The sequence below is a fragment of the Cryptotermes secundus genome, unplaced genomic scaffold (genome assembly GCF_002891405.2).
Source record: "Cryptotermes secundus unplaced genomic scaffold, Csec_1.0 scaffold3020, whole genome shotgun sequence".
Classification (NCBI taxonomy): Eukaryota; Metazoa; Arthropoda; class Insecta; order Blattodea; family Kalotermitidae; genus Cryptotermes; species Cryptotermes secundus.
Window position 1 is genome coordinate 183,030 of NW_019738005.1, and position 27,346 is coordinate 210,375.

The 27,346-nt window shown below is 41.7% G+C and overlaps 1 protein-coding gene across 1 annotated transcript in view; it reads right to left on the reverse strand.

Moving 5' to 3' along the window:
• LOC111870674 (protein lethal(3)malignant blood neoplasm 1) overlaps positions 1-26,567 on the reverse strand; it is a 39,268-nt gene extending 12,701 nt beyond the window's left edge. Inside the window, exon 1 of the mRNA XM_023863141.2 lies at positions 26,512-26,567. Coding sequence (XP_023718909.2) covers positions 26,512-26,550 — 39 coding nt within the window. The 5' untranslated portion in view covers positions 26,551-26,567. The remainder of the gene's footprint in view (positions 1-26,511) is intronic.
• Between the last annotated feature and the right edge of the window lie 779 nt (positions 26,568-27,346).

Here is a 27,346-nt window from a genome sequence, read left to right on the forward strand (position 1 = left end):
GGGGGGGGGGGCACCCTGCATCGGCGGGCCGGCAACTTTCTGACAGTGGTGGAAGTCTGGTCGTGGGCCCCAGATTGGTGCTTTATTCCGGGGCGGACTAACCGACTGACCGTCAGTCGTAACGTGAACTCGACTCTACGAGTTCATGCCTGTGCGGCCACGAATACGAACGCAAAAAGTGGAGGCACTGTTTGGGGAGGTGTTTTGTATTCGGTCCGCCTCGAATTTGTGCGTCAAGGGATAGCAGATTGGCCCTCCAGGCTGTGGAGGCGGGTTCGAATCACTTCCACCGTAGCCCTGCGAGTCGTAAAAGGAAAGTCGTGAAGGGAACCCAGTGCCTGAGGATACAACTGGTCCATCCTGTTCCTGGGGGATATAAATACGGGTACCTGGCCCTCCAGGTTGGGGGAGTCTCGAATCTGAGACAGCAAAATATGGTCTTGGGTCCTGCGGGACTCGGACCTGAGAATGAATGCGCTGGCGAAGACCAACAACAATTGTAAACGACAGACCCAGCCTCTCGTCAAAGAAGGTGTTACATAAGGACTACGACCGCATGTGTTCAATCGAGAAAAAAAAATTCTGGCCGTGAGTCTCAAGGGACTTGGCGCCAAGACGAAGTAATTGGCGTTAAACCGACAGTCGTAAAGTGACTCTGACTCTTTGGAGCCAGTCGTAGAATGAGAAGCAGAATGAAGAGAGACCTCGGCGGTCAAGATTGATTCTGAGTTGTAATAATTGGCTGTAATTGTAAAGTGCCAATAAATCCAATCATCAAATCCAGAATCCGTTGTCATTCGTCACGCTAACCTCGGACACGTGATAATATGTTGATAGGGTAAGAGACAGAAGGACTAGATAATAAATTTGTATTACCGGTTAAATGTGAAGAAGTAACAGAAAGAAATAATGCATAACAGAAAAAAAGAAGAAATATATTGCTAACCGAGACCAACATTGAAACGGGGAAGGAAGGGGAAATGCAACGAAAGTAAGAAAGCATATTGCCTTCAATTATTTAGTATAAGTAAAATGTATAAATATATAACACTACTCGTATAGACGATTATGCTATATAGAAAAGATATAGCTATCCCTGTAACAGTTTGTGGAGGTCCATAGGGTTGTGAGACGTCGAGGCTCCCACATTTTCTAGACAGTCTGCTCACAGACGGTGGTGAGGTTGTCAGCTTTACGCGTCGGCCACCCTTTATCCCCAGGAAGATTCATGGTACTCATTTCTGTTAGAGGCTGAGTCTAGCTTAGGGCTATAGTGGGCTTGAAGGGTTAGGTCAATTGAAAAATCCAATAACCTCATCAGAATTTGAACCCGCGACCTTCCGGCTAATAGCATAGTGTCTCAACCAACCACGTTACAGCGTGACCCGATTATGCTGCATAGAAATTAAAAAAGGTTTTATTTCTAGCACATTAGTAAAGGTATTTTTTAACTTGGTTTTGCTTATGTAACATTAGACGCTACTGTGTTAAACTCTATAACTTACCAATGTACACCCGAGGCTCCTGCTGGCCGAGAGTGGTCAAAACACGTCGAGAAAATCATAATATAACACATATGTTTTATGAATATACTGTAAGTTACTCATAGTTTGGGACTTAAGTAAGAGGGACGGACTCTCAATGTGGGATCAGTTGGCTAACAGCTGATGTAAGTTGTGTCAACACTAATTTAGCTAACGAAACGTGACGTGCCTGCGGTCGGAATGACCACTAAGGCACATCTTACGTAATAAATAACAGAATGAAAGTGCAGGAAACGGTGTCGTACGGACGGCAACATTAACATTATTCACACAATCATGCCCATATGCTGAGGACATTAGGAAATATTTCAGTGAGACGTTCCCAAGGAAGATGCACGGTTCGTGATAAACATTGAAAATATATGCACTTGCAGCGCCTATAGCGCGTTCATTCGCTCAGACGTTATCTCCAGACTCTTAAATTCTCTCTTACAGACAGCATATAGCGGGAGGGGAGGAAGCGAACACCCCACAGGCACAAGGATGGACGGACATCATGAAGTTACCTTCTCCCTCGAATTTAGTTTTCTATTGTGCCAACCTCTATGAAATTTGGAATGGTTCGACAAATTTGTTCAAGGGCGTCCGAAACAAATTTTCATGAAACTCAGTCCAGCGATACAGAATACAAATTCCCTTTGTTTTAACTCGAAAACCGCAAGAATTCTCAAAATGGCAGTGAACATAAAGTGTGTGTTTCAACAGGATTCTTTGCAGCTTTTTTTCAGAAACAATTTTTGGCTTTCATAAATATTTGGCGAGTTACGCTCGGGGTGAACCCAGGCACGCATGTAAAGTTTCCTTCATTTTTACTCTTATTTATTAAAATCTAAATGTGTCGACAAATTGTAGCTCAATCCGGCAATTTCAGATTTCATAAAAATCACTTCAGCGGTTTTCGAGTTGTCACATGCCGACAAACCGAGAGGCAGCCATGGCGAAGCTGCTCTGGACCTACACAAGACGGTCCCGCCCCAATAAACACTGTACTGGCCTTTCTGCGTCACGATCACGCGTCTCTCTGCATGTCCTCCTGTTCCGTGAGCGTTCCTGGAGCCATTCGGCGAACCGCTGATCAGTCGTGTGGCTCGTGAGAAAGGACCGAATAACTCTGATCCACAAGAAATAATTTATATTGAGCCTTTTACTGAAAGCCATTATCAGCTAATCTACGTATGAAAGTAAAGTAAAGCTATCCCTGTAAGAGGCTTTGGAGGCCCATAGGGTTGTGAGATGTTGAGGGTCTCACATTTTCTAGACAGTCGGCTCATAGATGGCGGCAGGGTTGTCAATCCTACGCGCCGGCCGCCCTTTACCCCCAAGAATATTCCTGGTACTCATTTCTATTAGAGGCTGAGTCGACCCCAGGGCCATAGTGCGGCTGGAAGGATTAGGTCAATTCCCCCCACACAGAGGATCACACCCTACACTAAAGGGGATCGCCAAGTTCTCAAGAATTATTTAAAATATAGTTATTTCTACATACAAATACGGCAACCCAGCAAGATCTAATGCAGGTGCCTTACGAAAATGTAGCTGCAACCGACAAAATATTTTGCGAGTCTTCCCGTGACTAGTATATAGAAACTTGTTGTAGGAGTAGAAAGGTACGTAACTACCATTCAAAATGAACAAAACGAACTGTCTCTTTATATAAACATCTAAATGTCCTTCTGATATACGAAGGTGCACATTTTAGTATTATCTGAATCGATAATTTACACGATAATAATTATAACGAATGTTTTGAAACTGAAAATAAAACACTTGCCTTTGATTTATTAATCAGGCTTTGGTAACAGCTCGAGAATTATATCACGACAATGTGACCAATATAATAATAATAATATAACCAAATATTATGGCGATTAAATCAACAATAAATTCCGATGCATCCTTTCTAGAACCTTACATTAAGTGAAGCGACCACCTCAGATGAATTTTAAATTAATAAGGGTCATCAAAAAAGAATGCCGGAATTATAAAAAAAAATACCACAGAAAATTTGTTACATATATTGACACGAGTCAAGCGTTATATTGCTAAGAAATGTCTGCAGTTTTTGTCGTACGTTAGTATGTTTCGATATACGCTCTATTTGTCTTTCGGCAGATATGAGAATATATTCGATGTCGTGCAAGTCCGCTGAATCATACCTGGAGTTACCGCTGCGACGGCTGCTAAGATCCTATCCTGTGGCTGTCGGAGCTCCAGAATATTTTCACCATACAAAAGTGTCTTGATGTATCCCACAGGAAAGTCCATCTGGCCTTCTGGGAGGCCAGAAATTTGGTCCAATCCTACAAATCCAGGCGCTGGGGAACTTGTATCGATTGGTCAACCGACCATAGTATCTAAAATTCGCTTGTTACTCATGTCAACAGATCGCATCTAGAACTTAACGTTCTTTCTCCGCATTTCAAAACTCGAATCATTTAGATGTGTTTTACATTTTTTAATAGTAGGTTTTCATAATTCCGGCATTCTTTCTCGAAGACTCTGTATTTAGCCAGATTAGTGGCATGTTTCTGTGCAAATACTTCGTGTGGACCTACCTACAAATTTCTCTCCGTCATATTTACTCTTTTCAACGTACAGAAGCTGTAAGTACATTTATGTCCCATCTCCGGACACAATTTAATATTATCATGCGAAATGGTTCATTAGTTCTGGTCAGAATTTAAAAGCTAAAAAGACCTATGGATATTTTTTCCTTGGCCCTACAGCCCCAGTGGTCCTAGGCCTACCTCCATGAACTTCTCCGTTCACTTCGATTTTTCTAGATCTTACACGTTCGGTAGGACTCCTTGGGCGGGTGATCAGCTCGTCGCAAGGTCTCTACCTGTGCACAAACACAGGAAAACGCACACACACAAACTAAGCGTCCATGTCCTGAGCGGGATTCGAACCCACGATCCCGGTTTCCAAGCGAGCGAAGACAGTACATGCCTTAGACCGCTCGGCTACCGTGCCCGGCCCTATGGATATTGCCACTTTAATATTTTGAGTTCCAATAACATAGCCTCAACAGTAAAGCAAGCCAATAAATTAAAGTAAAGCCATTCCTGTAACAGGCCGTGAAGGCCCATAGGGTTGTGAGACGTTGAGGGTCCCACATTATCTAGACAGTCGGCTCAAAGATGGCGGTAAGGTCAGTTTTACGCGCCAGCCGCGCTTTACTCCCCAAGAAAATTATTTAATTAATTCTTGGTACTCATTTCTGTTACAGGCTGAGTCGACCCCAGGGCCATAGTGCGGCCGGAAGGATTAGGTTAATTGAAAAAATCCAGTGGCCTCATCCGGACTTGAACCCGCGACCTTCCGGTTTGTAGCATAGTGCCTCAACCAACTACGCTACCGCGTGCCCCCAACGTAACCTAAATAGACGTTACTTAATTTTAATATCGTCTGATTCCTAATATCACGTCCTTTCAATAACTGGCGGTAACATTTGGAGTATCTCAGAAGTACGCATCGACGCCATGTTGCTATTAATAGGAATTTGAAGAAATACGAATGCTGTGGAGCCTCCAATGGAATTATATGCCCATAATAAGTTCGGTAAAAGCTGCTCACTGATATGAAGGTCATTCGAAGGTCATAGATATACATATATGGAAAGCGGTCTAATACATATATCCTTGAAGCTTTGTGTTGTCTTCAAGTTGATAGATTTTTAAGTGCGGTCTCTCATGGCTGCCACAAGGTCTATACTTCGATAGAGAGATTTATCACAAATATTACCGTATTTACGCATGTATAGGCCGCACATTTTTTGCCAAAAATTCAAGAGGAAAACTAGGGTGCGGCTTATATTCGAAATCACGCTTCATTTAAAAAAAATTATAATCATAATTAGTAATACAGGGTGTAATACTCCTGAAATAATATTCCAAGAAAATTATTTTTTTCTATAATTTCTGTCTGAAAATTGTGCTGCGGCCTATACACGCACGCGGCCTATACATGCGTAAATACGGTATTGCATATCTTTGTTATTAAACTTATTTTAGATATTAGGCAAAAGTATTATGCCTATAAATTTGCGCATTTTTAAGCATCCGCAATAAAGTTGCAAAAATGTGCCTATTTGCTTTGTGATGAAGTCTCTAAGTCAGGACGTAACAAGTCCATAATCGCCTAATCTATTTTATCGAAACTTAATGAGCCATATTAAGACGCTCTAATAAAATGTACCGACACTCCAAAAGTTTGGTTATAATCAGACAACAACAGGGACGCTTTAGGTGAAGACCGACGTCCATTTCTCGGCGCATATCGAGCTTAATTCGTTACATATTTTTTTTTGAGTGAAAAGTTTTTCGGATAAAAGATATAGAGATAAAAACATGCATTCTATATCATATACAGTTTTCCGTAAGTCAAATTTCAAAATTCAGAAATACTTAATAATTAAGCAATTTTAAGTTTAATAATGAAATGGCTGCCACTTTAAATAACTTAGTTATATAATCAACATGGCATAAATTTAACCAATATCAAAATACTTACGAGTGTGAAGATAATCAAACAAAATGGATTTGCATGTTGTTCATAATAAGTTTCAGAACCAGCGCGTTGGAATTGTGATCCCATACGAACAGATTCTCACTGTATAACATCAGCGTTTTGTTAGCCAGAGTGCTGATACACCTATCGTGAAGGCAGAGAATTAAAAAGAATGTACAGTTTTTAATGAAAACTGGCAATTAATTTCATAGGCTACACAAACGCTCACACACAAGCAGCTTGTAGCAGCAAATGTGGGTGTTCTCTCTTTCGAATATCGTCATAAATATAACCATGACGGAAAGACGAAAGTCTGGCTTCGATTTCAATTGCAAAGAGTCACCCAGCTACTATTTCAGCATCTGCACTCTAATGTCTTCATTATCTAGATCACGAATAAATTATCTACTTTCATGGAGTCCAACAGTTCATCGTCTTATTTGAAAAAAAAAGCCAATCATACAGCTCTGTTTCGATTTATTAAATTATTCGTCATAGTTCCACTAAGAATGTAATATGTACTTTTCTTTTTGGCGAAGGATTGTCGGCCCATCTCCGAATCCTCAGTCTGGAGAATTATTCTCTGTAGTCTGTCCTGGGCTGCATCGTAACTACGGTCCACGTTTGGAGGTCGGCTCCTCAGACCGCAAGCTGAGAACTCCGAATGCCGAACGCCACAAAGAACATGCGCTATTTAATAAGAGGCGTGACACTCGCATAATTTTTACGCTTTCGCAACGAAAATGCGGAAAAACGTGCTTTCTAGCTATGGCATGTGTCTCTCTGTCTGCAGCAACTCCAGAGCCACAGAATGGATTTTGAAGACGTTTGATATGCAGGAGTTTTGGTACAGTTAGTCTGCAAACTCCAGTTGCATTAAAATGCGACTCCAATGACGGGCACTCTACATGCGTTTCTGCGCGCATCTCGAGTACAACTCGCTAAATATTTATTGGGGAGAAAAATGTTTCGAAGATAGTGCAGTCGGTATAGTAACTGGCTACAGGCTGGACGGCAGAAGGGTCGGAGTTCGAGTCCAAGTAGGGGCAAAATTGTTCTCCTCTCCACGTCATCCAGACCGGTTCTGGGGAGCATCCAGCCTCCTATATAACGGATACCGGAGGCTCTTACCCCGGAGGTATAGCAGCCGGGGCGTGTAATTGACCGCTCACCTCCAACTAGTGCCGAGGTCAAGAATACGTGGATTTATACATCCACTCCCCCATACGTCTTCATGGTGTACTATTTAATTAGCTAAGCACAAGGACAACTTTCCTCTTACCGCTTTTATGTAACAAGAGAGTGAGCAAGAGGACCAAAATTGTTATACATGTGCATGTCATAGCTTGTTATGAGTCATGCTTTTATCAAATTCACAAAATGTGGCGAAGGCAAAACACGTAGGATTTCTCCGCAAGACTTCCATTGTTCGGCGCATGCTCGCGTGGACCGACCAGCGTGTCTATTCACTGACAGTCTATATACGTACAATAGCCTAGGGATCGCGAACTTTCTCTCTGCCTGATGCTGGAAGCTTCTTCCCAATGTGAAATGTTGCCAGGGACCGGATGCTACTGCACCACCCGGCGAGCTTAAGAAGACATCTACTGCTGCACAGTATTAGACACTTCCTCAGTCCTTAGTCTGTGTGTGGTTTTGAGGGCAACAAAACGACCCTCATTTCCTAAACTTGATTTTAAGCCTGTATTTCAAGGTTCAAAATAACCGACAAGCAAATAAAATGCGTTATCTTGTAGTTATTTTATACTTCTCAGCATTCGGGATGGGGGGCCTAAATAAATTAATAGCAGATATGTACCTTATTTTTAATTACCAAATTAAAATTGTTAAATATGCTTCTTAATAAAATAAATTTCAATTGTTAACTGACTGATTTTATTTTAATTACGTTTTGCTTGACGACGTTATAACCAACTTACGCTACACAGCGTCGCGTGGCCGAATGATTAGGGAACTGAATTGGAGTGGAAACGGAAGGCAGCGATTGTCATCTAATTTGAGGTATTATCCAAGAAATGGCCTGGTAGATCTGGGGAAACCTCGAGAAACCTCATCCTCGAAAGTTGGTGCCCCGGCCGAGATTAGAACCAAACGCCTTCAGGCGGTATCTCAGTTGATGCCACACTTGGCACAGGTTCCACTGATTGGTCATCCTTGCCACAGGCGGTGAGTGTACCATGCAAGGACTACGGGGCTCTTACCTTGTCACGAATATGGTGGCGCTTTGTCTGTTGTTTGACCCTGTAAGGTTGTGACTGGTTAGGCTTTAAATATGAGATTAAACCTGCGAAATCTATGAAATATTCTCACAAGCGACACGCGGAATTCTGTCGTGCGCAAGAAATTTGCAACAGTTCCGGGAACTACTTTACCTGTTGTAGGAATTCAGCTTCTCACAGCCATGCCCAAGAAGAGTTCTACTCGTACCTATTCTACTCCGAAACATCCGTTGATGTTCAATGGAATGCACGGCGTTATAACCTAGAAAATAAACCTCTTCAAATTCTCTCATGTCTGATTTCGTTATGGTTTCTAACCCCATGCAGCAGAATTCTACTTGGTCATTTAGTAAGTCAAGAAATCTTTTACGGAACATGAAGGTTCATTATAGCTTTCACAAGAGCCATAACCTCACGTCCTTTTAGTCTCCATTTTACAAGTAATATTACCTTCGCATGAGGCATAAACTGAATGTTTAACTGTTACGTAGATGAGCCTCGTACTTCAAAGGATAAAACACTCGCTACTTAGAACGTAGGCTAAAGAATACTGCTTCTTTCCATGTAGGTCTGTGGAGCTGATGCGGGCCTGTAAACTTGTGCGGGATCTGTTACTGACAGCACACCTTCAGCGCGCACGTAGACGAGAGTCTTGCAGAGCGAATTAAAATTACTTACTTACTCATGGAGCTGAGCCCTTCTGGAGGAGCTGCCAATTCTGCAACTACTCAAGAATTTCCTAGCATTTTATGAAACCCGTAGGTTCATTACCGTGTTCATAAGAGCCCTCCACTGGTCCCTATCCTGAGCCAGATCAATCAAATCCATACCATTCCATCCTATCTCTCTAAGATCCATTCTAATATTGTCCACCCACCTACGCCTTGTCCTTCCCAGTGGTCTCTTTCCTTCTGGCTTTCCCACCAATATCCTATACGCATTCCTCGTCTCCCCTATTCGTGCTACATGCCCTGTCCACATCATCCTCCTTTACTTGATCATTCTAATTATACTTGGAGAAGAGTACAAGTTATGAATCTCCTCATTGTGCAGTTTTTTCCAACCTCCTGTCACTTCATCTCTCTTCGGTTCAAATATTCTCCTCAACACCCTGTTCTCAAACACCCTTAGTCTATGTTCCTCCCATTCGTGCTACATGCACTGCCCACCTCATCCTCCTTGACTTGATCATTCTACTTATACTTGGAGAAGAGTCGAAGTTATGAAGCTCTTCATTATGCAGTTTTCTCCAACCTCCTGTCACTTCATCTCTCTTCGGTCCAAATATTCTCAACACCCTATTCTCAAACAACCTCAGTCTATGTTCCTCCCTTAATGTCAGAAACCAAGTTTCACACCCATACAGAACCACAGGCAAAATTATAGTTTTGTATATTCTAATTTTTATATTTTTGGACAGCAGACGAGAAGTCAAAGGGTTCTGGACTGCATGGTAGCAAGCATCACCCGAGTTCAATCTCCTCTTAATTTCCTCCTGAATCAGGTTTCGATCTGCTATCATTGTTCCCAAATATCTGAACTGTACCACATTTTCAAAACATCTGTTTCCTATCTTTATGTCATGATTTTTTCCTGCATTTTGGTGACGAGACAGCAACATATACTTAGTTTTGAATTAAAATGACTAGCAATGATTTTTTCAGTGCTAATTAATTGCAGAAGCGTGTATTTACACCATGGCTTGTTAGTTCCTTCATTATGTACTTCCAAAACATTAGTTTTCACATATCACATTATGTGGTACTATCACAACCTATAATAGCACAGTATAAATCTCTAGTTACAGATTTCAACACGAAATTGCATTGCACTTTTAGACACAGGCTGCGCTCTGAGGAATGTTCCTTCTTGTATTAAGTTTACAGATTTATTGCTGTGTCATTATGAACATGGCCACTGCGCGAAACACTGTGCCACTGTTCTCCAGATAAGTGAAATAGGTGGAGTCTTGCTTACAAATTTGTTTGTGATATTCGGCTCATTACAAAGGGAGGGTGTGAACAAAGTTGAACAGCAGAAGCATATGAGACTAATTCTTATAAAATATTTGAAGTCAGTAATTACCAAACAAATTAGTTTTACTGCATTTTGATGTCACTTAATAATATAATAACCTTCCTACCTCTCTAGATTAAGAAGAGATGAAGCTGACTTGAATAGAAAGGCATAATATTGACACACGTATTCTCTACAATTGAGTAAACTTTTCCAACTGCATTGCTTGTGTCTGTAACATGGAATAGGAGGGTGACTGTGTCCGATGAACCTGGAAGAGAACCCGAGAAAGCCTGCGAGAATCCTGTAATTTTTAAGAGTATTCATTCCGGTTAAGATTCATATTATAATATTCGAGTTTATGACACTCTTTAGCTGGCAGACGGGTACAGAGGATTCAAAGGGATACTGCCTCCATCTTGAGTGCTGCAGATTGTTTTTGTTGGGGAAATAATGAAATTCTTCATGACTGTGGAAGAGAAATAGGTAAAGCTATCCCTGTAACAAGCCATAGAGGCCCATAAGACTGCGAGACGTCGAGACTCTCACATTTCCTAGACAATCGCCTCACAGATAGCCGATTATCTAGAATATATGGGAGCCTCTTCATGATATCTCCATACATTTGATTTTTTGTCCCTCTATTTGTGCAGCAGAGAATAAGGGAAGCTAGGATACATAGACTGTGCCACTGAATAGTTGTGGCCCTTCAGTACGGTGTTCTCTACATACATGCATTCCACCTTGCGACACAAAAATTGCTATTCAGAAACACGAAGGTCGTATGGTAATGAAGGTTATAAATATTATTCGATTTTTCTTTGACAATTATACAAACATCAAGAAATTTGTAAATCTAACGCCAGAAGAAGATTTAACGCGTATTTCCATGACGTAACTTCCCGGTTGCGAATTTCCGCGTATTCAATCAGCAGACCCAGTTGTTAATTTTAAAATGAGTCATGAACATTTCTCACCTTCCACTTAATTTCGTCATTGAAACTATCATAACGTCATAGGCTTACATCATCACCTGAGCTTCGCAACGAAACAATCTCATCGACGGTTCTACGTAGCCCATTGAATCCCGAAGAAGAAAGGAAAGAGACGGTGAAAGGTTGCGAATTGTAGGGCACTGCTTCCTATGGGCGGAGAGACACATTTATGCTTTGAATATTCCAGGAAGTGCCCGGCGGGTTTGCTGGTAAATGTATGTTGAGAAAAGGTAAATTTCTGGGAAGTGAAGACGGTATAGAGTTATCATTTCGGGAAGAAACACGTCGATGGTTAGAAGGTCTTCAGCCTTCAGTCACTCACCCTTCTATTAAGAGAGGTATGAAACCGTAGACGTTAGAATGATGACAAGTGAAAATTCATTTAAATAATATTTGATAATTCATTTTACCTTTACGTCACAGAAAGCATATGGCGTCTCCATTATAAAGACCAATAGGTTAATGCTATGAAATAATCATTGTCTTTTTTTCTTAAAACACTCTTTGGAAAGAAAGGGCAGTTTTTAAATTTTAAAGTAGGTCGGATCCCTATTGCGTGTAATCACTATCATTTGGGAAGGGGGGATTTTCACACTTTTTCATGTCACTGTTGTAGAAAAATTGTGCTCTTATGATCGCGTTTGTATAACCTTGAATGGAACTCCTAATGTCCATTATACCGTATAAAGATATGCCACACAGCAAGTGTTACTTTTCTGCAGTATTTTCGTGACAATACCGAGATACACATACATCATATTTCGGTAGTGTGGGTGCCGTGAACATGCCCTAGCCTGCAAGTTAAGGGATGAAGTTACTTCGTGTCACTGTTCAGACTGTGAGAGGGAGGACTGACTTTTGGGGCACGTGTCGATGTGTTGTCTCAGCGGTCACATATGCGTTATTCCTCGAGGATTTTGCGAAACGATGTTAGGAGAGGAAACCACTATTTCTTCCTGCAGGTTCAGTATGTGTGGTTTGTGACAATTTGCGTATAGGAAGGAATGTACTCCTCCTTCTGCAAGGATGGATGCAGTATATTTCTCCAGCACATGTTATCACCTGTCAAACTGCACGGTGTCATGAGACACAAGACCACAGTGTGTACGCCTAATTCTGCCTGAAGGTAATTTTAAAGAATTTTATGATCTAAATAATTTATTTATGATTTGAGGTTCTCACAGCAGTAGTTATGAAGAGTTCATCCTATGGGAAACAACGGCGTGTAATCCGTTGAAAATCAGCCGATGTTTCTGAGGAGCATGTCGCTTTCATCTTCAGGGTCGGAGAATAAGCCAAGCAAGAAACCAGCAGAAGCAAGTAATAACCTCTGTGAGAAGGGATTGAATTTTTAAATACTATTTAATTAATCGTCATGCTTCAAAGAGCTAACTTTTTAAAAAATAATTAATCTTGTCTTCGTGAGCGGAATGGCTATGGCAATCAAGGTCGAGGAAAGTAACTGACGACGTGTAGTCAACCTTGGAGTAGGCGTATTACTTCCATCTTCATGCTTATTGTGAAGATATTGTGAGTTTCTGTGTGAAGCGAGATGAGGGTAATGCAAACATAGGTAGGTCAGCTTGCTTCGTGACTGGTCAGTGGCAAGTAGACTCAGTACCTTGCTTACTCTGTGAAAATAAACTGTAAATAATACCAATATTGTCATAATTTACTAATAATAACAAAGCCGGAAAAAATAGGTAGTGGTTGAGTGGGAAGCACTATTGCTTCGTACTGGAGGGGTCTCGGATTCATGTCTCAGCTCAAAAACCGGCTATTCTGAGGTTTAGGTGGTTTTCCTCAGTCCTTCCAGGAAAATGCAGGCAAGCTCTAATTAGGCCAAGATATCTCCCTTCCTCATGCTTCCCAGTTTAGCTTTCACTAACCATCCTAACGGTACACGCGGTAGCGTAGTTGGTTCAGGCATTATGGTACAAGCTGGGAGGTCGTGGGTTTGTTTCCCGATGAGGTGAATTTTTTAAATTGACTTAATCCTTCCAGCCACACTATGGCCCTGGGGTCAACTCGGCCTCTAACAGAAATGAGTGCCAGGAATCTTCCTGGGGGGCAAAGGGCGGCCGGCGCGTAAGGCTGACAACCTCACTGCTATCTATGAGCCGATTGTCTAGAAAGTGTGAGAGCCCCGACATCCCACAAGCCTATGGGCCTCCACGGCCTGTTACAGGGATAGCTTTACTTTGCCTAAATCATCCTATCATCCGACGATATACATTCTGAGCTACAGAGAGCATCATCAAATGAGCCACAATTACAGAACAGAATAAAGAATTGTAAAAAAATGGAGCGTATAAGTTTCAGTGTCTTTATGCATTTAGCGATGCATCAGTGCTAGAAGTTCTGTAGTCTCGAATAAGAAATGTCAGGACGATTGTTGAGTTGTGAGGTAGGTTGGTTAGGCGTACTGAAGGGTACCTCAGCGCCTCATTCACTGGATGATCAGCATAACTGTGCCCATCTAGCCGCAGTTTCCGAAGAAACCGACTTGCTTATGGAAAAGTCCAGACACAAAAGAACACACGTTACGTTCCACGTCAATTATGTGCGCACACGTAGCAAATGGGCGTAACTGTAAAGCTGAAGAACCCAATGTACAGTTGCGTTCCACCATGTCCTTGTGGTAGAAGTAGAAGCAATGACTTTCCCAAGACAGTGTGTTAAAGAGAATGGGACTGGAGAGAACTGGAGAGAACTGCATAATGAGGAGCTTTATAAGCCGTACTTTTCAGCAAGTGTCACTGGGGTGATACGGCCGTGCCATAGTTCAGATGGTTAGCCGCTGGCTTCCCACGGCGGTGGTTCCGTCATGTGGGGTTTGTGGTGAACGAAGTGGCACTGGGGCAGGTTTAACCTGCCAATTCTTATTCCCCCAAACGCTCCATAATAATATATCATCCGGAGCTAGTACAGTATACCAAATAGTATCCGACGTACCAATTGGACTCATTATCATCCAACCACAAGAAATTAATTAAATAGGAGAGCTGAGAAAAGGACGCACAACGTTGGCAGAGAAAAGTAAGGCAAACAGACTACTGGGGAGACATAGGGAAAGATGGGAAAATAATATTCAAATTATAATAAATAGGCGGTTACACTTAGGGGACTTCACGATGTCATAACCGAGACTACCACAGTCCAAATTTAGACGTCATAAGCATGACTACGTGCGCGTGTGTGGACTGGATTCATCTGGTTGAGGTTAGGGAACAATGGCTCTCTCTGTTGAACGTTGTAACGAGCTTCGGGTTCAACGAAAGCCAGGGGAATTCCTTGAGTGCCTGAGAAAATACACATCTCCGTCCACTTATCAGACCTGCTCACTTTGCTTCTGAGATCACCAAGTTTGACGTACCAGGATATCTTCTTGCAAAATTATGTCAGAAATTCAGTGTATGGGTGCAACGGACATGTGACCCACTTGCATGAGCTCAACAGAGGATCACTACAGCTGTGATATCAGCAACTCCAGTCACTTATCGGATAGATACGTATCGTGCTGGGAGAGGAACACATGTGGACATTTACTGGTCCACTTGGATGATTTCAGAGTGGGAATGGTTAGAGAGCCTTCATCTTCTACGTTCGAGGAAACAGCGAATGGGAATGAAGGAGCCTTTAACAATTTCAGTGAAATGTGGAAATGTGTAAAGCAACTGCTCGATACCGAGAGGATTGCGGAGTTGAAACGCTCGGTTCGAATCTCGACCGGAACACCTCTTAACCTGAGGTCTTTCGTGTCTTTACTCAGTCCTCCAGGAAAATGGCAGGAGTGTGCTATGGACGCTTCCTTCCAAATCGTTTCCAGTTCATCAGACAAAATCATATCACCATTCGACGCTAAGCCTATACAGTCTAAATGCTGGCAGCGTCGTACAACAAGGCACGACAATTTATGACGTGAAGGAACTAGCGCCACAGAGTTCCGTGTTCGTGATCCGCAAGAAGATATTCCCCGTTCGCTGTTGAATTTTATTTGTCTCATCCTGCAGGTCCAAATTTAGCTCTCTTACATGTAAATAACCCTTTTCACCTTTGTCCTGAGGTGTGCTTCACAGTTTGAAATCCACTCTGACAAGGAAACCATCAATTATAAGAACGCGGAATTATTGTTCAAGACCTTCATGAGAACAGGTGGGCTACGTCTGTTGAGCGTGTTGCTGTAGTCGCTTGTTCGTGATGTAACTGTTTTATACAGCGGCGTACTGCATGGTCATCACACGTGAAGCAACTCACAATTTAAAACATATTTATCACAGTTTTAGGAAAACACCTACCTCAGCACATTGCGAAAGGTTTTCAGTAAATCGTACGCAGTTTTGCCTTTCCACTTATATACTCTACACTGGATAGTGCCCGGTTACTTTACTGCTCGTTTCCAACAAAGATTTGTCTGCTGGTCTGTATGCTCGTGTGTGACAACCCGAAGAATAGTGAACCGATATTCATGAAATTTGACATTGGGGACCTTTATTTAAATCTGTAGATACATTTGAGTTTTGGTTCGAACAATAACCAACACTTCACATGAAGCTCTACGTTTTTACTTCGGGAATGTTGAGGTTGCTGGAATGAAAAATGTTTGGAATACAATAAATAGAAAATAAAATATACATTTTGTGTCCAATACAAATAGTCCGTAAGTCTAAACAGTTTCCGTGACAATTAAAGAGAAATGAACTAAAGCACCGGGATTACGATGCCATGCTTACATTTCCTAACTGGTTTCGTAAGGTTGGAAACACCGTTGAGCCCTCGGCATAGCCAAAATGCAAGCACCCAATAAACACACAATACCGTGCACATATTATTTTTTGTGACAGTGTTCGACCATTACACGGATATTATGTTAGACACGCTCCATGATCTGAGATGTATTGGACACAGGCCTTCGACAGCTGGCATTGCGCGCGCAGCCTGGTCATTTCTCTCTTCTTGTGTTCAGTGTACTACCTCGGTATTGAACATTTGCGGATCTGATCTGAATTGTCGCCACTAGTCCGTCAGAAGGGGCCTGTAATGGCAGCCATCACCTGACGACTAAACTAGAACCAACTCCGAAAGGTCATGTATACCAAATGTCCATCAGAAGAAAGACAATGCCCAACATAATATTGACAATTACAACAGATGTTCTTATATATTTATTAATTATGATTTACTTAAGGACGCAGTCAATATCTCACACTGTACAGAGCAGGATGGTAATGTGATGGGTGAATTATGTGTTCGAAGGAACATAGATTGAAGTTCTAGTGATCTAGTCTGATGTAAAATCCCGAAAATATCGAGGGATACAGTAAAACCAAGAAAACAGGCGACTAAAATGATGAGCTAGGACCACTTCCTTCTTCATTATTTCCATTTGTCGTCATTCACTAATCACCCTATCGCCACTATGTATCCTGAGCTAATGGCAGCGTCGTTGCGCATGTCGTGCGGGCGCAACTAGCAAGTAGCTGAACTGATACGCTTCTCCATGACGAAGCACGCCTAAATTAATATATTTCAGGGATAATGAGCAAGAAACCTGACACCGTTACGTGTGCACGATTCTACTCACGGAAGTCCGTATGATGTATTCCTCTAGAAGTTGTGTGTCAACTAGGCTTTAAAATTAAACGCCTTCATAATGGATCACCATCAGATTGAACCCGTCCCTGAGTTGCCTTTCACTTGTACAGGACTTGCTTTTGACTCTATGGGCTATAACATTACGTCAGCCTGCAGAAGGCGATTGAATATACGCTTTTACGTCGCCTGCGGTGTTCACTACTAGTTACATAAACAACTTCGCTATTTACGCAGTGTAAGACACTATTTCATTGTCAAGAGAAAGGAAGCCCACGCTATCCGCTATAATCATGTCCCAGATGCGTACTAAGTGTGTGCGTGAAATGTGAACTCTGTTTAGCATTAGAGATTCTGTCACTGCTACGTTTCGCAACAAATGCTTCTCCGCTCATCCTTATCAAGCTACTTGCCTGTCTCTAGAACACAATTTCACGAGGTTTTGTCCGTAAATGAAAGAATTCTGTTCTGATCCACTTCATACAGAGCCGTGAACTTGGACGGGTTCATCGAAACGACGTAAGCAGCAAAAGTTATACCTGAGATTCGGAATTTCGAATATGAAGAGTCTATGTTACAGAACTTGAGCACAGCAGCAAGAGAAATAAAACAAACAAAACAAACTCCGTCGCTTTAGTCCGCAAGCGAACTATACCAACCGAGAGACCGCCGCTTTTAGGCGAAGTTAGTGCCAACTTTAGCGGATAGAGGGTAGCTCCTCAGTTATCCTCACGAGGCTGAGCGGACCTCGTTCCAGACCCACAACTTCTCATAAAATCTGGTAGTGCCGGGAATCGAACCTGGGACCTCTGGATATCTTGTCAGGAACTCTGACAACTAGACCACACAAAATTCAATTTTGTGGGAGTACCAGTGAGGTGTGACAAGGATGCCATTGAAAAAGAAAGAAATTATAAAATTGTATACACTAGTGGGAAGGACAGTGTTTTTGCTTATGAGGGAATTGTATCAGTACCGACGAGAACAGGATTTGTTAGCAGCAGAATGCCGTACAGGGTTTACAATACTAACAGGCCGCAGATGGGCTATTTCTCTGAATGCACGTGACACAGCTGAGAGTGAACGTGTTTATATGTTCAGTTAACAAAGCACCACATTAATATCTCTGTAGCTAGAGGAGATGGCTTAAACCAAAATTAGGAACGTGAATTTATATGAAATTATAAATGACAATGAAATAAGAGTAGTAAGTTTTGGCACATCCGGAAATGTAATTAGCATGATTACAGCATTCCTACATCATAACATTCAGAAAGCGATGTGGACATTTCCTGATGGGAAGGCACAAATTCTTATTTATCAGATCTTTGCATTCAAACACGCTTGACGTCTGCTCTTTGAGAGCTGATCTGTAAGACTGTCCATTGCCACGGGGAGACAGTAAGTAAAAGAGGAACACTGAAGCCTAACATGAAGAGATTCAGTCTCAAGCAGCTTAATGTTATAGAAGTAAAAGAACAATATCAGATTTAAATCTCAGTATATCTGTAGCGTCGTGAACGTTAGATAATAAAGAAGATATAAATAGGGAGAATATCAGAGATAATCCAGTTCTTTGGGAGTTAAAGCAGCATAAGAATGAAAGGATACTCAAGATTATCAAAACAGAAGCGATATAAGTTTTAATCGTTACATACTCCAGGCCAAGGCTGCGCCATAACTCAAGCGGTTAGTCGCTGGCTTCCAACCGCGGCGGCCCGGGTTCGATCCCGGGGGTCTGGTCAAGTGGGATTTGTGGTGGACAACGTGGTGCTGGGGCGGGGTTTCTCCGAGTACTTCGTTTTCCCCTACCAATCTTCATTACACCAAATTCTCCATCATCATAATCACTCGGGGCAGGCTACAATAGGCCAATCAGTGGCCGCCGTGCCGAGTGGACCCAGTTGGACTCCACCCCCCCACTAAGCGGTTTAAAAAAAACAATCTAGGCCAAATGAGCAAAAGTAGTCTGAGTAATGTAAGACGTGAAAATAGCAGACATATCAGGAAGAAAAAGACGGAATTTTTCAAGATAAAATTAGTGATCTTGAAAATAAAAACAAAAGTACTAAATACTTATATACAAAGTGGAACAGGAGGTAGCGTAGTTGGTTGAGGCAAGCCGGAAGCTCGAGGGTTAGATTCCTAATGAGGTCACTGGATTTTTCAAGTAACCAAATCATTCCAGCCGCACTACGGCCTTGGTTTCGACTCGGCCTCTAACAGAAATGAATACCAGGAATCTTCGTGGGGGTAAAGAAGAACGCAATTCGATTCAAGATATAATGCTGCTGAAATGAAACTGCTACTGCACATGTTTTGTACAGGCGAAGTACATTTACGAGAGGAATATATCTCAGTGCATGGAAACGAATTCAGAATCACGCATACCATTCTGTACGATACCATGAAACCGAGCCAGTGTTGTGGCAATATGATTTTTGTTCTGAATACTCAGCTAATTCCTGCACCCCAGACGTTAATTAGTTAGACAGATGGTTGTAGGAATGGGCCGAGACCGAGCCCCTTGGTACTGCGGCCCCAGTTTGGCGTACTGTGCTAGCTCCGGATGATAGATGAGTATGCAGCACTGATGGAATGATAATTGGCAGGGGATGACCGAAACGCTGGAACAAACGCCTGCCTCATTGCCACTTTGTCCAACACAAATCCTCGATGGATGATCCTCGGATTGATCCCGGACTTTGGCGATTAACCGCCTGGCCTATGGATACGGAGTGCTACAGACGTTAGGTGAAGAGTATTGGGAAACGCACAGCATATATGTTCGCTGCAACTCCGCCATTCTTATTCAGAATCACGCAGTATACAGGATCGTAAATGCAAAGGAATTTGCAGAGAGACAGGTTGTTGCCCGCAGCTGCAGACAGATACATCGATCAAAGGACATGTTTGTTTTCCGTGTGCATTTCTTTGAAATTTCAACTATTCCGAACTGAGAATGGGAAATATTATGATATGATATTATTATTGTTTATATTTTCATAATATTTATAGTAAATTATTTTAATATGTACAAACTACTGGTCGGAAATCTTGAGAAAGAAACTTCTTGGAAGATCAAGGTGAAGATGGGACGACTATAATACAATAGATCTTAAAGAAATGCAAAGAAAAGTGTGTACTGGATTCATCTGTCTCAGGAAGGGTCAAATGGGGGGATCTTGTGATTATTCTAATGAATTTACGGTTCGATAAAAGGTGAGATATTTCTAAAATCAATGGACGATTATTAGCTTTCCAACAAGGACTCTGTTACATGGAATAATTCGCAAATTGTTGCATGGGCTTTCAAAATGTGCAGTTTCTAATGTGGATCTAGCTATGGTAGAAACAAAGATAGCCAATTAATGCTCTTTTTGGTTTCATGTGATTCTCAACTTCGGTTATACACATGTTTGTATAATCTTGGCTCTGATGACCTTATCATTGCTGTACAACCGCTGATTTCATGCTGATTTGGAGGAGTGACAGTTCCTAAATCACAGACAAGTCGGCACGGTATGGCAATTCCATATATCACCGGTCCTCAAACTTCGTGACACCGTGACTCTCTAAAATAATACATCTATTTAAGTGATTCTCCATGTTGCACACTGACAGCAGGAAGCAAAATGGCCTGACAGCGTGTCTATGCCCATGTTTAGCTATAAAATGTTCTCATAAAATCTCGAAAATTTTTCCCGTCTGCAAGTAGGCGTACCTTTTTCGAAAGCACCTATGTTGAATCTTACTGACTTGCTATAACTGTACTTTGATACAAACAAATTTTGAATAACTCTTGAAAACTAATCGAATCCTCTTAGAATAGGAACCATGCCGATTAGGGTACTATACTTGGAGGCGTTATTCCTTAGAAAGTGATTTCATTTGTCATACGAAAGCTAAAAAACTATCCCTGTAACAGGCCGTGAAGGCCCATAAGATTGTGAGACGTTGAGGGTCCCACATTATCTAGACAATCAGCTTAAAGATGGCGACGAGGTTGTCAGCCTTACGCACCGGCTGCGCTTTACTCCCCAGGAAAATAATTTAATTAATTTCTGGTACTCATTTCTGTTAGAGGCTAAGTCGACCCCAGGGCCATAGTGCGGCTGGAAGGATTAGGTCAATTGAAAGAAAATCAAAGGACCTCATCGGGATTTGAACCCGCGACCTTCCGGCTTGTAGCATAGTGCCTCAACCAACTACGCTACCAGGTGCTCCGTGTGTCATACGAACATCGACGTAAATAACCAGTATGACTGAGTTAACTGTAAACATGACTTGCTTAGTCTGAGGCACAGTGGAATACCCACCACAGCTAGCATTCTGCATTGATTTCTAACAGAGCTTCGCAGAGAGACATAACGCGATGCGAAGTCATGTCAGCCCGCAGACGATCGGTTGTTGAGAGTGACAAAGCGCCTGACTTGTATTCTCGAGGTGCTGGCAAATTTATACGGCTCATGAAAACCACGAAACAGCTCAGTAGCTGCAACCGGTCTGTGGGCCAACATTCGGAAGCGAGGCTTCCCGAAAACAAAGTTGGAGGTTTATCCACTCAGTCGCGATATTAGGCACACAGCGCTGTTTACATCTAGGCCTTTTGTTGCTGTTGTTTCCTTTGCAATTAGTTAATTCACATCATGTAGAAATAGAGTGTCAGATTAAGTGCATAGTATGGCATATTCGCTCAAAGCAAGAATTGTAGAGTCATAACAGCTGACCGTTTCTAGGCAGTGGCACCTAAACAACAAACGAATGGTGTTTTCTACGTAGTCCGTACCGAAATGTTATAAGCAGAATAAGCTAGGTGCTACTCTTAGATAGAGAACCGCTGCTGCTCAGTCGTTTTGAGCTGTTGTTAGAAGCTGGTAGTTGAGGCCGGTGATATTTCGAAAAACCAGAGGAAGGGGAACGCCCGCCGTTGGAAGCCGCTACCAAGCAACGCCAGTGAAGACGTAACTATGGACAGTAGTGTGTGTGTAATAGTGAAATGTAAAATGTAGTCACTTGCTGTATCAAAGATTCTAATAAATCCGGCAATCAACCCAAAACCCGTCTATAGTCACACTCCATACATGTGACAATGTATAGATCTTAATGAAATTATATTTTATGATTTTGTAAGCGTTATTGATTCATTATATGAAGACTGTTTTGGGAAACTGACCATCTGAAGTACATTTAAAGCATACGATGTTATCTGTATTAGCTGTGTTTCCTACTTCAGATGATAGGTTGTCCTTACATGGATAGGTTTTTATTTCACGATTTATGGCGACGGTTAGGATCGAGCGTCGGCCTTGTCACTGCTGGACTGTGACTGCAGAGTAGACCAGTACCATTGTACTGACGTCTCCTGAAAACGGAATCAGAGCCAACTCCGAAGCGTCATGCATATTAAATATACGTGTAGGCTGGTTCAGATAATGAGCATGCTTAACGCAGTGGATCAACCGATGTAGCAAACCTTTTCGTCAAGCTCCATTTCCTTATATGCTATATCGTTTTCACGAAAGTTGAGTCTGTCCTACCAGAACTTTATTTAAGCAGTGGCTGCAGTTAACGGACAGGGACAAAAATGAAATTCTTCCCACAAAACGTACTGCAAAGTACTCAAAACCAAACTTCATTGATATGTGCAGACAGACGAATCGACTTTGTGCGTTCATTTTTTTTTGTATTTACAAAGAAATTACTGAAGGGGATCAGCTGAAAAAAAAATAATATTTTTATTTTCTACAGCCCTTCGGACTCCTTGGAAGGGGAATCAGCCCGTTGCAAGGCAGCTACCTAGGTACAGAACAACAAAAACACAGAATAAACGCACACAGACATCAATGCATTGAGTGGGATTCGAACCCACGATCACAACGTTCGAGCGACGGACAGTTCATGCTTTAGACCGCGCGGCCAATGTGATCGGCACATAAACCATAGCACGTGTGAAAGACAAATGGTTGATAAGTCTGTAGTTTTTCGTTTAGTTTCTTGGGGTGGTGTGAGGCTGAATCCACTTGGTACGTCGGCCACTAATTGGGGTATTGTACCAGCCCTGGATGATAGATGATGAGTGTGGAACAATCAATGGAATGAGGATTGGCAGGGAAAACTGAAGTACACGGGGAAAACCTGCCCCAGTGCCACTTTGTCCATCACAAGTCCCACATGACCTGACCTGGGCTCGAATCCTTGCCGCTGCTGTGGGAAGCCGGCGGCTTCAGGTAGGCGGGAATAGGAGAAGATAATCGGCAGTTGAATATATTCTGAGTCTGTATTGCTGTGTCCAAATTTACCGAAAGAAGTCTGTAGCATACCCTACATAGTAGCGTCGCCTAAGGTTTCGTAACTTCGTGTAAGGTATTGTCTCTGCAGCATTCAAGTTCATAGCGAGCTTATTAAGGAATTCGTGACTTCGAAACGTCTCTCAGGCGGGTGTAACGGTGTTACAGTGAGATAGGTGCTGTGTGATTACGATAACCACAACGGGCTTTATCCTAGTCCTAACATTGGCCTGGCCGCCAGGTCTGTCCCTTCCTGAACCTGCTTTTCATTCACATGCACATAGCAGAGTTTACACTCTGCTTGCTAAGGCAGACAATCTTACAATAAGATAAACAAGAAAGCACTGTGGAACCGCTATACAAGTTTATGTGCCTGTTAGTTTCGAGTCACTATCTACCCTGAGGCCCATTCGGTCTGAAAGGGAAATACTTGCACCTGATGTCTGCACTGCGTATTGTAAATGTGAAGAGGTCAAAAGGTGTCATATCCAAGCTAACTCAGCGCTGGTTTTCGCACTGTCTGGACACCTGTCATTATTACGTATTGTCGTGAGATGAACAGCCTACAAGCCTCCTGCTAATGTGTTTGCTTATTTATTGTGGTGTAGTAGATTTTACTCTTCTTCTGATGTCATCGTACGAGACACAGATATACGTCGTGATTCTGACTGTAAAATTTGATACAATCCTTATGGAATACTTAATTTAAAAAGTGTATATTAATATCAAGGCAATTTCTTGACTTGTTTCCTGCACAGATCTGCAACGGACTTGATATATACTCAATCCACAACATACAACAATACCCAATCNTATTTAGTTTTACGTATCCGCGGTTTTCTTATGTACACACACATACAAACACAGCCGCGTGCGCGCGCGAAGTGTTCTAAAACACTGCACGTAGTTTTTCATATGCAATTGACCTTGACTACGTCATCATGGAAATAAAATCAATTGTTGGTCCGTGGGTCATTGTTTTTTGCTGATGCAAGCTAGAATATGTATGTGTTGGGTACACATCTGGGTCCCTACCGCTATTTTCCTGAATTATTACTTACGAAATTCCATTTAGGGCGATGATATATATGAATTATAGAAGTTAATCAAAATCGTTAGAGCAGTTTTTGAAAAAATCGCCATTTTGTTTCTTGATCCATCTAGAGAGCTCTTATAAGTAGAACTAGAATATTCTTATTCATTCGATTCTGACCTACGTGTTTGTTCGATAAATTTTATACGATTAAAATCCCTCTAATCGTTAATTTGCAGGCGAGAGGCATATACATCGTAGTACAGACATACAAACAGACGGAATTCCAAATTCTACTTCTGCTTATTCATGGGGCTGAGAACGTTCAAATTCTATATATTCCATATGTGAGAAAGTGATATGGATGGCGCAGGACAAGTTAAGCACAGCCGTCGTCGTTGTCACCATTGCCATGTCTATCATCATGGATTTCAAGTCTCAGCAATCCATTATCTCAAAGTTAAGTTTCAAATCGGGCGATTTCATTGTTTCAAGTAGTGCATTATCCTCACGTGTATCCTTCCTAAACTTTTACTGGGTATGTGTGTTCTGTCTGCTCAGTCAAGAATTCGTATTATAATTTTGGTGCTGACTCCGAACTAACTTCGGACAGAAAGAGAGAATATCCCGATAATATAATCATTTTATGCATTCTGTGAAAACCCGTATAACAAAATATAAGTATCTCTGTCTCCCATTTATCTCGCTAAGAGTGGAATGACGTATTCTTCGTCAGCTCCTATGGCACACTGAGCTACAAGTATTAAAATTCTTCTTCATGAAAAATATTAGCAAGCCTTTCTTTTAATGGCTTTTGCTTGATAACTGCACATGTACAGGACAACATCGTTATAACATTCGTAAACCAATCAGAATTCCTGAAAACGGCAGTTTTAGTGTCTGCTCATTACGTTCAGTTGGTTACACAGTCATGTTTGCATTAAGCATATTCTTGTAACGGACAGGAAATGTAACCAGGATTGTTGACTGATTAACTAACTAACTGATTGACTGACCAACTAACTAAATTGTTAACTGAGTAACTCGATGGAGCAGATTACTTCTTGAGAAGATGACAGTCGTTCAGCTAGTCTCGATCCGCTCTCTCTACAAACCGAAAATTCATTACCGTATTCACAAGAGACCTCCAGTGGTCCCTGCCAGGACCTGATATCTTAACATAAATGGAAAGATTTTTCATTTATTCCCAATGACTTTATTAGAGATATTATGAATTTTATTTTCCTAATGTCGAAGCGACAGAATCTAAAGACAAAGAAGTGAAGTATAGAGAGCAGTTACGTTATTCGCGTTCGTGGTATTATTAACAACTTCATTTATTAGGTTCGAATACTTTCTGGCATTTGTGGAGGGAACCCTGGAAATTCACACTCTCAAATGCTGTCCTGTCTCTGGCTAAACAGCGTAGTTTTCCTTCGCGAAACTTCCGAGTGAGAAGGCAAAGCGACAAAGAGCCCGACTACAGGCGAGAAAGGAAGATGCGCTGGGAAAAGGCCTTACCGCGAACTGGGCAGTTGCAGAGCTCAATCAGCCTCCTCTCCTCTGTTACGCGGGACATTTCCCGGCTACAGAACTGGCCTGACGGTGCATATTCCTTCGGTGTTTACACACTTTTAATATTTACAGCTGTCATGACATTATCATCATTGACACAACGATCCGAAATAAAGAATTACTCATTTGCAGCCTGTTCAACTGAAGATTATCACAAAAAGCAGTTCCTACAGCACAGATAACACACTACGTATCCGTTACAAAGACCAAGCGGTTAATATTGTTTAAGAAACTTGTTGCTGTTTTTCTAAGAATCATAGGAAACGCATAAATACACTCTATTGACAAAATGTAAAGCTTCTTATTAATATTAACGAAGGTGGTACGTATATTGGCAGAATGACCGATAAGATGGGCTCCAATGTGGTTCCGTGATACACAAGTAAATGGTCATATTGTTGTCGTGTCAGCAGAGAGTGTTTGCCACAGCACAACTGTACAATGATTCCCTTATTTACATGAGCATCTCCTTTTAAATCGAGAATTTATTTGTTTCTCTCCGTACCTCAAGACTGGTATAGTGTTGAGTTCCATCGAGAAATTCTCATGAAATATAATAACACATGAGAACAATAACTCACTACTTATTTTACTGTCGTTTAATACGAAACAGTAGAGACAATACGGAGGCCCTGATTTTTGTCTTAGTAATGCCTGAAAGCGTAAACAGAAATAAGCAACTGGGAACTGAAGTGAAATATGCACGGTTTCACTGACCTGTGTCAGACAGTCCATGGCGATAAGCGAGGTGGTCATCAACTGCACACACTCACTCCCAGAGATTGTCCCTGCTAATGCTAAGCGTCCATCTTTTAACAGCCCCCCTCCACTGTTTACTGCATCTTCGTTACCTGTTCAGTCGTGGGGGAAATAAGCAATTCTCATTGAACAATATGTTACGATACACCAGAGGTCGCCATTCAATTACGAGACGTTGGCATGTAGAAGCGTAACTCACCAAAATCGTCCCTAACCTTTAAAGATCAGGAAGAGTGGAAGAGTACCATTGGTACTCATATCTCTTAGAGGCTGAGACGACCCCAGGGCCATAGTGCGGCCGGAAGGATTAGGTCAATTGAAAAAAAACCAATGATCTCATCAGGACTTGAACCAGCGACCTTCCGACTTGTGGCATAGTGCCTCAACCAACAACGCTACAACAGAAATGAGTACCAGGAATTAATTAAATAATTTTCCTGGCGAGTAAAGCGCGGTCGGCGCTGACAACCTTAACGCCATCTTTGAGCCGATTGTCTAGATCAGTGTTCCACAACCTTTTTGTACTCGCGGCACACCATGAAGTATCCATGACTCAACACGGCACACCAAAATGTTATTCCCCTCAAAAACACATGATATCAGACAATTAATATAAATACGTAACGTGATCAACTTATTACTATAATATTATTATACTGTTATTTTATTATCAGTAAACAGAAATCTACTCGTGCATTATTAACAATTAATGAACTTTAATTAACTGTAGAGTGTAGAAAATACACTTCTATTAATATTAAAGTAAATACATTAATTCTACTCATACCTTCAA